Raw genomic sequence first — 16,929 nt, forward strand, 5'->3', positions numbered from 1 at the left:
GGCAGTATTTATGGATGAAGTAGAGGAGACACTGCCACATGTGATCACTACTATAGATGGATTTAGTACGCACTCCGGGTTATACATCAATTGGGATAAATCAGCTATAATGCCTTTCCTTCCATGTCCCAACGGATCATCTTGAAATGTTATCCCCATTACCAGTTGTATCTAATTTTAAATACCTGGGAATAATTATTTCAAAATGCAGCGGACTTTATCTACAACTTAATATTTTCCCGTTGCTAGACCTAGTCAAACACAAGTTCAGTAAATTGCCATTGTCTGTTTCTGGACGCTTAAATCTAGTTAAAATGATATTACTTCCGAAGCTCAGTTATTCCCTCCAACATAGCGGTGCACCGTTCCCTAAATCCTTTTTATCAAGCTTAAACTCTCTAGCGTCATCCTTTATATGGGTGAAGGCTAGACCTAAACTTAAGTTATCTACCCTACATAGATCCAAACAAATGGGAGGAGTGGCATTACCAGACTTTTCTGTACTATGTGGCTGGCCAACTTAGAGCTTTGGGTAAATGGATGCCTGGGGGTTATTTACCAAACTCAGAGCCACTTGGCTCAAGCTGCAAGGATTGATTGCCTGCTGTTTTTTTTTTTTTTAGAAATACTGTAAATAAAACTAATTCCCCTAAATTACTACCGCTACTCCGACTGGCGCGATTGATTTGGAAACAGGTTAAAAAAGTAATCCACTTTGATGGAATTGTAGCCGAAATGCCACTATGGAACAATGAAGATTTCCCAGGGTTATTGAATCATCCTTCCACTCAGTTCTGGATATCATATGGTGTTTCTTCAATTAATGATTTATATTAACAGGGCGTTCTGATGTCTTTTGAACAAATGTAAATTAAATATGATGTCACTAAGTCCCAATTCTATCGCTATTTGCAGCTTAGGACAGCGATCCAATCATATATGCACAGTATAAGGCTGACGTCACATTATCAGTATTTGGTCAGTATTTTACCTCAGTATTTGTAAGCCAAAACCAAAAGTGGGTGATAAATACAGAAGTGGTGAATAAGTTTCTATTATACTTTTCCTCTAATTGTTCCACTCCTGGTTTTGGCTTACAAATACTGATGTAAAATACTGACCAAATACTGCTAGTGTGACGGCAGCCCAAATGTGACGCAACAAATATCATCCTTCCCATTGATCGGGATCCTTAAATCGCAGGGACCCCGCGGTCTTATCTCTGCACTATATACATATATGTTGTCCACGGGCTCTGACTCTGCTGTACTTACAATTAAAGAAAAGTGGAAACTTCTGGTTCCTGACCTTCAAGATGAGGACTGGGAAACAATTCTTGAGTCCCCAACCAAAGTATCCCCTTCGGCCAACAATAAAATGATCCAAATGTATATGATACACCAATCATACTTGACCCCATTAAGATTGAGACCATCCTATTCTGAACAATATTCAGAATGCCTTAGATGCAGATTTTATACACATGATATGGGGTTGTCCAATTATCCTATCTTTCTAAGAGGTGACTTCGTTGTTGTCCTCCCTTGTACACATTCCCGTTGCTTTGAATCCATTGGTGTGTTTATTTGGAGTTTTGGAAGAGGAGATATGGGGACAACATACAAATCTTTTTAAGAGAGACACACTTCTTGTCAAGGAAAAATGATAGCCCTGCGCTGGATGGACAACACACATCCATCTCTCAGAGCTTGGGTGAAGTTGGTAAACTCAGTCATACCTTATAAACGAACTTTATACCAGAATCGGGGCTGCTTAGGGAAATTTAATAAAATTTGGGAGGTATGGAACTCGTCGTACCTCACTATGTCATCACATGGGTAATGGCCTTGCTCCAATTTGATAGAGTTTAAGATGGACTTTGCATCGGCTCGCACTACGTTCTAATACTGAATTATTAATGAGATGGAAATTGTTATGGCAATAGGATTGTTTTAAGTCTTAGGTAACAACTTTAGACATACTGTAATATCTTGTGCTACTTTTATTGTTTTCTTCATAGATATTAGGTTGACTGTGTATGTTCTGATCTGAATATATGCCAACCATGTATGTCTTAATTTTGTTGTTTAATAAATGAATTTAAAAAAAAACAAAAAAACAGCTGACATGTGTCGGGAGAAATGTGGGCTCAGCGCCAGAGCCCACATCAAAGGGAAGAAGTCCGACATCAGCATACAATTACGTCCGATGTCAGAAAGAGGTTAAGGAAGATAGTGCTTACCTTGCCAACCGTTGAGAAAAATTCTTCTAAGTCTCTTGGGCGGATCCTTGCTGCCAGTTGCATACAAAACACAGTGCGGGCATCTCTTTCTTCTGGTGACAAATTATCAATTGGACCTCTGAAAAAGAAAGTTGTCGAAAAGGGAGAAAATATTAATCAGTTAGTATGACAGACAGTTTTATTTTACAGTTGTATAGCCTAGTATAACACAGGGAGATTCAAATACAATGGTGCACATTTTAATTGATCTGAAACAAGGCATCACTAAAACAGTGGAGTCCATATTTGAGAATATGGTGGCACGTGTCTGGACAGCACTGGACTTGCACCTTGACATTAACCATTATACTCACCTGGGCACCTGTCGCGGTCCGGCGCCTCCCATCTTCATATAACGTCTGCTTGTCTTCATGCTGCGGCTCCGGTGCAGGAGTACTTTGCCCTGTTGAGGGCAAAGCAAAGTACTGCAGTGCACAGGCGCTGGGCCTCTCTGACCTTTCCCGGCGCCTGCGCACTGCAGTACTTTGCTCTGCCCTTAACAGGGCAAAGTACGCCGGACCCGCAGCGTGAAGACAAGCGGACGTTATCATATGAAGATGGGAGGGCCCCAGACAGGACTGCGACGCCCGTCGAACCAGACCGCCCCTGGGGGAGTATATTCTAACTCCTTTTTCTCATCTTTCGGGATACATCGGGGGCTTATCTACAGCATTCCAGAATGCTGTAGATAAGCCCCTGATGCCGGTGGGCTTAGCTCACCTTCGATTTTGGGGGTGACAGGTTCACTTTAATATGGGTCCCACAGGCTTTCTTATGGTTTCTGCGAAACAACTCACCAAATCAGAAGGAATTTGAAGCACAAAAGTTTCATACCTTACAGGGCTTTTTTCTCTTTTCTGTGGACTTCTGCTCTTTGAACGACGCCTTTAAAAAAAATAAAAAATAAATAGCATTAACAGTGTACACTTTGTGTCTTATAAAACAGGGGTGTCAAACTGCATTCCTCGAGGGCTGCAAACAGGTCATGTTTTCAGGATTTCCTTGTACTGCACAGGTGATTTTAATCACATACACAAATAATAAGTTGGTGATTAAATTATCACCTGTGCAGTACAAGGAAATCCTGAAAACATGACCTGTTTGCAGCCCTCGAGGAATGCAGTTTGACACCCCTGTTATAAAATATACAAATAATTACAATATTGACATCCACACTTCATTAAACTCACCAACTTGGCTCCATGCTAATCCTAAGTACAGATGCTGTCTCAACTTAGAACAAAAGTGTTGAAAGCCTATTGAACAACTAAACAACTGTTTTTTTTTTGTTTTGTTTTTTTAATACTGCTGCTGTCAAATCAGTGAGCTCAGCGGCTCTTGCCTGAGCTGCTGAGCTCACAGATATTGCAGACAGAGAATGAAACACCGGGAGAATCCATGCTGGACCAGGGAGGGTAACTAGAGAACAATTTTGTTTTGGTTCTGTTTTTAGAAAACAATCTAGCCAGAGAACAGAAATTCTCAAACCCCAAACCCCTTAAAACACAAAAATCAGAGAAACAGCATTAAGCAAATTGTATAAAAAATGGAAACATCCCTATGATCAGAAAGGGGTAGATCTCTGGAATCACCAATTATAAGGAGAATAAAGGAGTTGCATCAAAGCATCCTCCTATTTTTTTTCCCTGCACAGTGGTGCTCCTGATCAAATCGCCTACTAGAATATGCAATCTATCACTTTATAAAAGATGCTGACTGCACTGTAAACTGACACTATACTTTCAATAGACTTCATAAGAATCAATATTACAAGCAATATCCCAGCACAGGATTAACAGCTACACTGCTCAGTTCTTTAGTATGTCTACCATGCCCAGAGAAATAGCAGCTAGTGACCCTCCACCAGATCAGAGACAAATGCAAAACTGAGCCTACAGAGGGGAAAACTAGTGAAAAATGTAGAACACAAGTCAAATAAAGGCCAGAAACTTATTTCTTAGGCACACAAACAGCTTATTCTGACAATTGGTTATTCGAGTATGGCTACGTGCCCACTTTCCGGAAGTAGCAGCGCTTTGGACGCAGCATTCTACAAACTCCGGTAAATCTGCATGTGTTCAATGTGCTTACCACATTCAATACATTCTATTGATTTAATTCCTGTTGTGGAAACTAGCATCTCCACAAGAGAAATTGACATGCTGCGGTTCTGAAAGACATGCTGCATCTCAGTCTCCGTGGGTGATCCACCGGCGCAGATGCACACAGTTGACATGGGATTTCTAGAAATCCCATCCACTATGCTGTCATATCTGGCCGCTGCAGGTTTGACATTGCATAAATACACAACGTTCAACCCATAGCAATTGCTGATCGCAGGCAAGTACCCTAAAGGCACTCTTAGGGTACCGTCACACTATACGATTTACCTACGATCACGACCAGCGATACGACCTGGCCGTGATCGTAGGTAAATCGTAGTGTGGTCGCTAGGGAGCTGTCACACAGACAGCTCTCCAGCGACCAACGATGCCGAGGTCCCCGGGTAACCATCGGGTTACTAAGCGCAGGACCGCGCTTAGTAACCCGATGTTTACCCTGGTTACCAGCGTAAAAAAAACAAACAGCACATACTTACATTCCGGTGTCTTTCCCTTGCCGTCTGCTTCCCGCACTCACTGACTGCCGGCCGTAAAGTGAAAGCACAGCACAGCGGTGACGTCACCGCTGTGCTCTGCTTTCACTTTACGGCCGGCAGTCAGTGAGTGCGGGAAGCAGACGGCAAGGGACCTGACGGACACCGGAATGTAAGTATGTGCTGTTTTTTTTTTTTACGTTTACGCTTGTAACCAGGGTAAACATCGGGTTACTAAGCGCGGCCCTGCGCTTAGTAACCCGATGTTTACCCTGGTTACAAGCGAACGCATCGCTAGATCGCATCGCTAGATCGGTGTCACACACACCGATCTAGCGATGACAGCGGGAGATCCAGCGACGAAAGAAAGTTCCAAACGATCTGCTACGACGTACGATTCTCAGCAGGATCCCTGATCGCTGCTGCGTGTCAGACACAGCGATATCGTAATGATATCGCTGGAACGTCACGAATCGTATCGTCGTAGCGATCGAAATGGCACTGTGTGACGGTACCCTTAAAGCCAGACATTAAGCAGTTTGCTTACCTTATCTTCACGTTGTGCTGTACTCCCATTTTCCCACGCATGGAACTACCAAATTTTGGTCCAGAACTATAAACAGATTAAAATCACATTAGTTTCAAAACAAGCAAACAAAAAAAGAGGGATTTTGGTTCTCACCGTAAAATCTCTTTCTTCGAGCCTTCATTGGGGACACAGGTAACCATGGATGTATGCTGCTGTCGCTAGGAGGCTGACACTATGCAAAAAAAAGGAAAATAGCTCCTCCTTTGCAGTATACACCCACCGACAGGCAGGAAGTACCTCAGTGTTAAAGCAGTAGGAGAAGCAACCAAAACTCAACATATGTACCAATCCAACAACGGAGGCACATAGACCAAATAATGGTACAACATACATATGTACCAATCCAACATGAAGACACATAAATCAATAATGGTACAACATATGTGCCAATGCAACAACAAAGGCACATTAATGGTACAAACAGTTAGGGAGGGTGCTGTGTCCCCCAACGAAGGCTCCAAGAAAAATTTTACGGTGAGTACCAAAAATCCCTCTTTTATCGCTTCACTGGGGGAACCAGGTAACCATGGGACATCCCAAAGCAGTCCCTAGGGTGGGACACAGGAAGATTCAAGGAATAAATGGGCTCAGGTCGGTCGGTGCAAAACCGCCACCTTCAGCACCTCCCTTCCCAGGCCTGCATCAGACTAGGCATGGTATCAACCCTGTAAAGACTAACAAAAGAGGGCAAATATGACCAGGTTGCGGCCTTACAGTCTGGAAAGCCAAATCCTGGTGACAAACAGCCTAGGAGGTCCCTACCGCAGGGCGGAGTGAGAATTCAGCCCCAGAGGAGCCTGCACCGTCGGAAGAGGCGATTTGTCCTGGAAGCGGACTGCCTCACGGCAATAGAGAAACTAGAAGCTAGGAGCCCTTTAAGGCAACCTTCAGAGATGAGCAGGGAATCAGATTGACGAAAGGGAGCAGTCCTTGAAAGGTAGACTCGGAGAGCTGTGACGGAATCCAGCTTGTAGAGGGACTTCTCCAGGGGATGGACTAGAGAGACACAGAAGGAAGGACAAAGACTTTGTTAATGAGAAAGGAAAAAACCACCTTAGGAAGAAAGGAAGGGCCAGGCCCGAGAACCACCTTGTCCTGATATAGGATCAGGAGTGGGGAATGGCAGGACAATGCCGCTCACTTGGAAAGTCTCCTGATGGACAATTTAACCAAGAGAAATGTCATGTGTTGAATGGGCTAAAACAGGGGCGCGCTGCGGCATGCCTAAGACAAGATTAAAATCCCATGGATTTATTGGAGGACATTAAGGAGGAGCCAGGGGGGCGACTCCTTGAAGAAAACCAAGAATGAAAGGAAAACGGACATGGGGACCAGACCCTTGTCCTTACTCCACCAAAAGAAGGCCTTTCAGTATTTGCAGTAAAGCTGGTTTCCCGGTCTTAATTATGGTCTGAATGACCAGCCGGGGGAAAACCAGCCTCCCCCAGGACTATGGCCTCAACGGCCATGCTGTTAAACACAGAGACACTGAACTCTGGTGGAAGAGGGAACCTTGAGAGAGAGGATTTGGACGGCCTGGAAGCTTCCTAGGGGCGTCTATGAACATATTCACCAGGCCTTTCTTGGCCAATCCGAAGATAACCGGAATATAGGGATCCCTTCTTCCTTTATCCTTTTCACAACTCTCGGGCCGAGGGGAGAGACAGAAAAGGAGAGAACAGATGGAATTGTGACTACGATATTACTACAGAATTGCAACAGGTGGCTAGCAGGTCCCGGGATCTGGCTACGAACCAAGGAACCTTGTGGTTTATCCAAGACACCACGAGGACAACATCCGGAGAGCCTTATTTCAGCATATATGAATGAAGACGCTATTGGCTGCCCGAAGCGAGACCCAGATGGCTCAGAAAATTGATTGCCCGGTTTCCCACCCTCGGAATGTGCATGGCTGATATGGCGGAAACATTACACTCGGCCTCTCGCAGAATCCTTATTAACTCTGACTTCACTTGTTTGATGCAAGTACCGCCTTAACGGTTTATGTAAACCTCGGCCGCGGCATTGTCTCATGGGCGTTCCAGTGGCTCTGCGCTGTGTGACGAAGAAAAAACGGCTCCGCAAAAGATGAGACTGGCGTTGTTGGTGGAAACCTGCCAGAAGAGAGGAAGAGGAACTTCCTTTATAGAACTGATGTCAACTGCGTCACCAGATGAAACACTGCCTCACTCAGAGGAAGAAGCACAGGATTGTCCGTGGAGACGACCAGAGAGCCCGCTGAAGGGGGCGGGCATGGAACTGGGCAAAAGGAACGGTTTCCGAGGCGACAATCCATTTCCCCTAGAACTCCTATGCAGGACCATAGGAGAAGAGAAGCAGATCGCTTTAGAGTACAGAAACCCCTGGTAGAGGGATGAAAAACCTTCTCCTTTGGAAGGAAGAGACGGGTTTGGGTCATGTCGAACCCATACCTAGAAACACCAAGTACTGAGCAAAGGTGAGGGAGGACTTCTCTGTTTATAATCTAGCTGAGATGGACCCGGATATGTAGAGTAAACTGAAAACTCTGGTTGCAGTCTCAGCAGGACGGCTCATTGATCAGAAGATCGTTTAAGAAGGGAAATATGAAAAAACCCTTGGATAGAAGAATGACCCTGACCGCTGCCATGACGTAAATAGTCTGGGAGCAGAGGCTAGGATGAAGGGGAGGGCCGTGAACTGATAAGGACCCTCCTGGATTGCACATCATAGGAGCCTCTGAAGCTAAACACAAACAAGAATGCGAGGAAAATGCTCCCGAGTCCATGAAAGTGATTACCGAACTTAGTTACATCGTCCTGAAAAGACAGGACCGAACGTGACCGGTAAACCGCCTTTCTTCGTGACTAAGAAAGAATAGAATAGAACGCCGAGAACGGTACGTTCCTGGGGACGGGTACGATCACTTCTGTGAATGGCAGGTAAACACTGCCTGAAGAACTGCTGGGGCTTGCGACATATGTCTTGACAGGCGAAAAAAAAAAAAAAGGAAACTTCTTCCTGGGGGAGAAGAACGGTCGATATTGTAGCCAGAAGTCGCTATCTATCTCGAGGTTGAAGCAAGCTTTTCCTATTTAAAGGACATTAGGTTTGGACCAGAAAAGCAAGGTGTTTTTCCCAGCCAGTGGCATCTGAAACTATTGATCCAACTTGGATCCAAAAGATCTAGAGACTTGGAAGGCAAATTCAGTGAGGCCAGAGAATGCGACGTATGGCAACGATGCTGCCGGTAGTCGTGACGGAACAACCAGCTGCATCAAAAGGGGAGCGGACAAGAGATATTTGCTGGCATGGGCAATCTGATCAGCCAGATCTGGCCTCCCATCCGGAGGAGCGGCCGCTAGAATATCTTGACGAAGTATTCTTGCCCCGACAGACATAGAATTTGACATCTAGGTGTAGGCAAATGTGGTACAGAGAGAGAGAGAGGGGCGCCAGCTGCCTCCAAGGCTGACTTAACCAAGGATTCAATCTGTCTATCTGTAAAATCCTTAATGGATGCACTGATGAGTAGAGAAAAGGCTGTCTTGGAAGACAGACGAGAATCAGGCAGATCCACCTTAGGGATTCTGCCCATTTATCAAGGAGGCCTGGTCTAAAGGGGTAGAGGATGTGTAGCTTCCTCCTACCTGGGAGGCGCTTTTCAGAGCGTTCCCAGTGTTTAGACATAGTTATGACAAGTTCCCTGATCAGGGAAAATTCTGGGAATTTTTTTTTTACCCATTTGAAAGTAACGGAGTGCTCGTGAGCAGGAGCCTTATCCTCCCGTAGGTTCAGAAATATGGTATTTTGCCAAGATGAGGTTATTGAGCATATCTTGAATCTTTCAGGTCTGGTCCATATCGGACTCAGACTGGGAATCCATATCCGACCCAAAAACCGCCTCCGAGGAGGGGCATGGGATGAGGAATGCATCCAGGATAAAGTAGAGGGACCAGCCGGTTCTTTTGCTTTGTACACGATCTGTCCCTGTGAAGGTCACGGTCAGGTGCCTGCGAATCACCGTGAGAAGTGTTCGGAGCACTGGTGGCAGAAGACAAATGTGAAGGGCGCTCCAGGACCTGGACCAGGGATTGTGAGAGTTTGGTCAGATCTGAGAACGACTGGCCTGGCAACAGCCCACTCTGGAAGGAGGAGAGTGCTCTCATTCCAGGTGTTAGAGGGTTTATCTGAATGCCACTGCTCTTGTACGGATGGCACAAGCATCGCGGATTATAGGGACAGGAATGGGCCTCCCTGAGATAGGGCATAAGTAATAGGCTAGGGGTACAGCTGGGAGAGCTAAGCCCTTGTGAAGAGAGAAAATAACCAGTCTGAGCTGGTCCTACCTGATAATAGAGATGGCTGTCAACGTTCAGGCTGCAGTGTCCCCAGAACCAGTAGGTTAATGATGGACGCCTTTTGAGCAAAGGACATGGAATTATGCGCAGTCTCGGCACCCGCAGTGGCAGGGCCGGTAAACGAAGGTCCTAGTCTGTGTCTGGTGGGAGTAGAGGCCCTTCCATTGACTGTGCCTCCAGAGGAATGCACCGGGTAGGGGGGAGGAGGCCCCTTGATAAGGAGAAAAGCGCACAATAAATATGTGCGCTTAATGCGGAGGGCATTAACGAAGCACAGGCTGAAGAAAAGATGGCCGTTGTTGTTCAGTGACGTCATGTTCTGTGCAGCGTTCCGCGGGTAAACGGTGAGGCAGGCGGGTAACTGCCAGGGACAGAGAAAAGGACATACCTGTAAAAGGTGAGTCCCGAATTCCTCTTCACTGACGAGGATCACATCAGGAGCCCTCAGGAAGGGTGAGGGTCACTGGAAACCGGGATCCTCCTTCCCGCACTGTCTCCGGACGGTGCAGAAGACGGCATCAACCCCTTACAAGGGGAGGCCACCGCTGGTGACCACCGTCTTCCTCTCAGCCCTCTCCATGGAGAGGGGTGAGGAGGGAAATGGCAAGGACTGGCGACCGGAATCAGCCCTGGAGCACCCGTGAAGGTGACAGGGGATAAAGTCCTGCCAGCAGGCCTGAAAGTTGCGATGTGGGTGACACCACACTGCTCGCTCAGCCGCCTAATATGGGAAGGCAGAGTGAGAAATTACACCGTTTCCCTGAAACTGTTTCTGAAAGATACAAGGAAAATTGTTAATAAAACACAACAATACCTGTAAGGAAAAAAGGATTAGCTGCGAACAGATCCAGGTCCGCCTCCTACAGACACTAAGCTTAAACAGAGGTACTTCCTGCCTGTTGGTGGGTGTATACTGCAGAGGAGGAGCTATTTTCCTTTTTTTTGCATAGTGTCAGCCTCTTAGCGACAGCAGCATACACCGATGGTTACCTGTGTCCCCCAATGAAGCGATGAAGAAAAATAGTTTTATACATTGAGAAACATCCACTGTGCTAATTCATGCATTAAGAAAAGTGGGGAAAAATGAATTCAAAGTTGCTAAAATTGGCAAAGAATTACGACACTTGTCTGTAATTGTATTTAATTGCCTGATAATTACCAAGCCAATTTGGCTAGTGCTGCAGTCACAATCTTTAAAATAGTTTGCACAGCTCTATTTTTTTTAACCTAGTGAAAGCAATCACACATAAATAACCTGCCTGAATTTCTTACACTAATGCAGAGTTCACTTTAGTGTAAATCTCAAAGCAAAAAAGGGAAATCTAAACTTGAAAGATTAAATATCCAATGCGTGAATACTTTAAAAGGCATTGTAGTGACTGGCAATTACCTGCAAAACACTACGCATAGACAACAAATATGCTATGCCTCCAACATGTGATGAGTTCTTGGATGGTTTCATAAACCAGTGCCTTTGTAGGTAGCACCACTAATTGAGCCTTATTTAGATGCAAGTGTCAAATACACAACAAATATCAATGTGACCCCTAAAAACATTAATTAAATACATTACTACTCACCCATGTTACTATGACACAAATTAATCATCACTGGGTCGGTCAATGTGTTTTAGAAGTAGCAATTCAAATGCAGATCACCTGCATTCAAGAAGTTTCAAGTGACTGCAGTACAAGTGCACCTGTATTGGCCTAACTTCTGAAAGGGGACGGGGGGGGGGGTTGAAAGAGTTGGTGCTCCGTAGTACAGAAACAGAATGCTGCCAAAACCATTTTTAGAGGAGGTGCACTATAAACATGATAGCAGACCATATCTGGTACATTAGTCTTACAGCAGCTTCATCCATGGTAACAGTATCCAGCAAGTATCAATCTATGTTAGAAGAGTGATGCAGAGGGCATTAAGGTTAATTTCTTCAATGAGATTATGACATACTACACAGGTATATATACGTACTATGGACTTCTATATCTGCCTCTGAACCTCCGATCTCTGCTTCTTGACCGACTCCTCCTCCGTTCTTTACTGCGACTACGCTTCTTTTCTCTGCTTTTACTTCTTTTCCTCTCACGCTCCCTGCTGCGTTTCTTCTCCTTGCTCTTGCTACGCTTCCTTTCGCGGCTGCGACTTCTGCTTTTACTTTTCTTTCGCCTTAAATTAGTAAACAAAATTTAAAAGGTGCCGCAATTTCAGACATGTTATTAATATTTTATTTATTTACCATTGCGATAAAAACAAACAAAAAAAAATTGACAGACATTAGGATGTTCTCAGCCCCCAGGCCAATCAGACATTGGTGACATGTCCTAATGATGTGCCAAGATCTATGATGAGATAACCATCAGTTTTCAGCAAATTTGAGTTACCGTATTTTGACAAATCCTGTGCATTTAACATAGTCCAATTTGTGTACAGCGTGGTATACAGGGGCTAGCAGAATGATTAAAGCTTTTCCTACAAAACTTGCAATTTTGCAAAACAATTCCTTCTCATCCTGTACTTAGGAATCTAGTGGGCAGTCCAACTTGGTGATTGGTCAAAACATAGTAGGTCCCACCTTACGGGTAACTGATTAGCTGATACGGTCACAGGATTTGAAGAATACCCATCAACACAAACATAAGGAAAGAAAAAAAAGTTATATATTTATGTGTTTACTTAGATCAGTGTTTTTAGTATTGCACAGGTGATAATTTCATCACCTGCTCAAGAATTAATTCCATCGCCTATGCAATACTAAGGAAATCCTGAAAACATGACCTGTTGTGAGGTCTTGAGGACTGGAGTTGAGAAACACTAAATTAGATGCTGAGCTTTGCATAAACAAGGGCTTTTAGATACTGGTTTAATTTTTTTTAAAGAAAGTATGCTGCCATCCACCGCACCTTTCTAAAGCACATGCAGAGGCTGGAGAGAAAAAAAAAAAAGAAACACACTGCTTGTTGGGGATAACTGTGGCAATTCATTAATACTGGGGTAGTGCAACAAGTGATGAAGCACTTGCTGGAGCACACTGAACTGAATTAATGGCATGCACTGCTTAAAGGGAACCTGTCACCCCCCAAAATCGACAATGAGCTAAGCCCACCAGCATCAGGGGCTTATCAACAGCATTCCGAAGCCGCAGCGTGAAGGCCAGAAGAGAACGTCATTGTAAGAAGATGGGAGGCACCGGACCCGGACCGCAGCTGGACCGCCCCTGGGTGAGTATAGTCTAACCTCTTTTTCTCATCTTTCAGAATACATCGGGGGCTTATCTACAGCATTACAGAATGCTGTAGATAAGCCCCTGATGCTGGTGGGTTTAGCTCATCGTCGATTTTTGGGGTGACAGGTTCCCTTTAAAGGGATTATGCCACCATAAAATACATTTAACTAAACAGAAAACTTGTAAATAAATGGTTTTGTAATTTACAGTTATAAAATATGGTCCATTTAAAACAATTAAGAATATCACTGACATGCTTCCGTGCTATTACAGCAATATGAGTAATGCACACTGGGGGTGGGAACTCCTGACGACAAGAACTGCTAATGCTCAGCCACTGAGAGGATGGAATGGAATAACGCCAGGTAGCATACTTCAGTAGATGAAAGTTGTTTTTTTTTGTGTGTGTTTGTTTTTTTTGAGTGGAGCATAATTTTTAATAACTGAATTACAAAACCATTTATTGCCACCTTTAATGTATTCTTTATGGTGGCACAACCCCTTTAATGGATCAGGAGCGTTTGATACTCAGTATGCACTACTGCCATGCAAGGCTGAAGTTAATGATATTTTAGCAGTGTAACTTATGATTTGTTTGATGAGCAGGCGTATTCACAAACCCTCCTGCCTGTTCTGGCACAACTGGTGAATAAATGCCAAAAGTCGCAATATATTAGCACAAATGTTGTAACACAGCCATTATCTGCAGAGTATGGTGCAAGCTCACCCTGTGAGCCCACTCCATATACCGGCTATTGATTTGTGTTGTACATATGCAGCGGATGTCGGTAAGGAGTCAATAAGCTTGTTCTCAAATCAGTGACATGCATGAACAGAAATGCTGTGGAGCAGCAATGAGAACGCTTGTAATGAAATAACTATGTCCCAACACCAGCATGTTCATCATCCCACCACATTCTCTCCTCATTAAACAGCAAGTTTGAGAGATCATCACCACTTGGTGCCGAGAGGATAGTTCAGTGATATCAAGTGACTGATAAATGTGCGTGCTGCTGTCGGGCCATAGATTTACTTTATTAGAGGAGTTTTCTCTGCTACTTGGCATCACTTTAACATCCATCACAATAATACTGCTTATCGATGTGAAAACACTGATTAGAACAGAAAGAAGAAAGACCGCCATGAACAGTGAAGAGTTGCTGAGCGGCAGTGAAAACTAAAAAGTAAAACTATGGTCCCGACAGCAGGGCACACATGATGCTACAGAACTGAAAATGAGCTCTACGATAGCTCTGCAGCACAGAAGTGATCTATATAGGCCTGCTTTGCATGCTGGAAACTTTTATTCCAACTGACTGATGGCAGCTTTCAGCAGAAAGTAGGCAAACTGCATACCATTTGCATGCCCTTCCCATGGTATGCAAATACCTTTAACAAAAGAAATATTTAGAAAAAAAAGGTGATTTTTTGATGGGTAGTTTGTAAGATGTTAAACAATAAGTCATTTTATTTTTTTCATAAATCACTAGTACACATGAAAATAAGCAACTCTGTAATATCAGGGAATTACTTCCTCCACAAAGACTGAGCATTGTTAAAATTCTGAATTCAAGACTTTCTCAGTACTGAAATGGAGATGGCAGCTGCTACTGATAAGATTCTATGCAGATGATAGGGAGGAGCTTTGCCTTTTTTCTCCTCCTTCCGCGGACTTCTATCTAGAATCTTATCAGTAGCACCTGTCATCCATCTCAGTAATGGGAAAGTAGCTCTTCACTGAATAGATTTTAGCTGTGTACTGAGAATTTTGAAAATGAAAGATCAGTCCTGATAGAGAAAGCAGATTTCTCCTATAAATTGTATTACAAAGTTGCTTATTTTCATATGTACCATTGATTCAACTAATAAAAATGATGCTTACTCTTTAAATATTGTGATCAAAGAAGCTGTAGGATAGTATCAGCCTACACCCACCACGTATGGAGCTCGCTGAGCAGCAGTGCCTACCACATAAATTGCCTATACATGTAACAAATGCAGGTATTTTTTTCTGGTTGTTAACTATGAATTATTTTTCATCACAAGATTTTAGAGCAGATAATGCAAGTCTGGTAAGTCACACACTTTTATATAATAATTTGCAATTTCCAACAAGAAGTTGTGTACTATATATACTGTCAATAAGAGACAAGCAAGTTATTGGAAACACATGAACAATAGCACGATACAGAGTATATTAGAATATACAGTGACACCTACTTCTTGCTACGCTCTTCATGTCCATTTGCACTGTTCAGTTTGTTCTCGTCCTAAGCAGGGTTGATAGAAGAACATCATGAGGGCGAAGAGGAAATAATTCAAGTGGGCAAAGGGTAAAGGGGATTGGAATGAGAGAATAAACAAAAATTTAATGACTAAATCACTAAAATGTGTGTGTAAGGCTAAAAAAAAAAATATATATATATACATGGGAACTTGTGAAAGAGTTCCACTACAATGTCAAATCTATAAACGCTAAAATTAACTAGTGCAATTTGGTTTATTTGTCTGTACTTAAACAGTTCATGTCGTAGAGCATCCTGTGACTGTAAAATGCTGTAGTTTTGCCTACATGTGGAAAATTGTATTGATTTAAACATTGGTTAGGTGCTGTGGTCCTTCTGGTCAGTACCAAGGCTATCGTTTGCCTAAGCCCAAAGTGGCCACGCTAGCAGCAACCACTATCCAATTCCTTTGATCGATGCCATTCCTGTGATCTTCGCCCATTTTCGTTCGTGGGTTGGGACTGTAAGAGCTTGATGCCACCTCTGTCACACATTTCGCCCTGAAGCAAACAGGGATTCACACTGCTTTAGTAACGTCGACTCCCAAGAAAAAAAATCATCAAATATGTACCTGTCAAACCTAAACATTTTCCTACTTCCATTCCTAGTAACATGGAAATATCCAGTTTAATTAAGGCTCAGGAAGCCTTTACACTATGACCAGTATCTTTATTATGAAGAGATAACTCAACACATAAACAAGAGTAGAGAAATTATGTGGTAAATGAACCACAATCCAAGTTCAAACTTGAATATTTCAAATGCCTACAACGAGGTCTCAGTCATACTGAGCCTTTCTATGCTTTTGCATGCAAATTACTGGTTAATTCCCTAGACATTGTGAGGATAGGGAGATTTTACATTTCCAAAATGGAAATTTGCATTAAGGCAACACAGAAACAAAATACACAATACACGAAGTCTGTGTTACAATACTACAAAACTTTGCTGAACCTCAAGTACAGATCAGCATAATAGCCAAGTAATTTCACAAAAAAAGGGATAAAAGAGGGGGAAAAAAATGCTTTAGTGGGAAATTCAAGAATCTGGTCAGGTTTATTTACTGTACGGCTGGAAACTTCCCACCAGTTATTTCCCCACTTTCAACAAAAAAAAAAAATATATATAAAATTAAAAATATATATATATTTACAAAATATAGTAAAACGTGCAGTGTAAAATCTGCTTGAACGGTCCTGATCTTGGCTGGTGAAAGAGGATATTCTTGGAACCCCACTTCTTTCCCCAAACCACTCTATTCACCTTGTTGCTAAGCCAAACCGAAGCTCAGCAGTTCATAGGCAAGTCTTTTTACCTAGGGGACCACGGTACAGCGATACGTCACTCAATTACTACCTTATGATTGACAGTTCACACTGGAATCAAAGGTGAATTCATGGGAGTAGAGGTGATATATCGTTAGGCAAGTCTACAAAAAGAGATAGATGGGCATTTATTTATCACGCTGAAGTCAAACTACTGCACAAAATCATCACATCAACAGTAAATATTTACTTTTCAAGTTATGTAACATCTCCAAGGGATAAGTCACGAGCTCCAGGGGTGTTAGTTTAACATTTTTTGCAGCAGTTTCAAAAATTAACTAAGCTTG

The 16,929-nt window shown here is 43.3% G+C and overlaps 1 protein-coding gene across 9 annotated transcripts in view; it reads right to left on the reverse strand.

The window, feature by feature from the left end:
* RBM39 (RNA binding motif protein 39) overlaps positions 1-16,929 on the reverse strand; it is a 52,070-nt gene that overhangs the window by 25,225 nt on the left and 9,916 nt on the right. For 2 of the 9 annotated variants that reach the window (XM_069752004.1, XM_069752005.1), the window contains 7 exons: positions 16,581-16,746; positions 15,665-15,817; positions 15,253-15,302; positions 11,781-11,975; positions 5,425-5,490; positions 3,116-3,166; positions 2,243-2,360 (listed from right to left, as the gene is read on the reverse strand). In XM_069752004.1, the coding sequence (XP_069608105.1) occupies positions 2,243-2,360; positions 3,116-3,166; positions 5,425-5,465 (210 nt within the window). In that variant the 5' untranslated portion in view covers positions 5,466-5,490; positions 11,781-11,975; positions 15,253-15,302; positions 15,665-15,817; positions 16,581-16,746. Of the gene's footprint in view, positions 1-2,242; positions 2,361-3,115; positions 3,167-5,424; positions 5,491-11,780; positions 11,976-15,252; positions 15,818-16,580; positions 16,747-16,929 lie in introns of all 9 variants that reach the window. The other 7 variants (XM_069752001.1, XM_069752002.1, XM_069751998.1 and 4 more) reach the window with 5 other exon arrangements.

Source organism: Ranitomeya imitator, chromosome 2, assembly GCF_032444005.1.
Source record: "Ranitomeya imitator isolate aRanImi1 chromosome 2, aRanImi1.pri, whole genome shotgun sequence".
NCBI classification, from domain to species: domain Eukaryota; kingdom Metazoa; phylum Chordata; class Amphibia; order Anura; family Dendrobatidae; genus Ranitomeya; species Ranitomeya imitator.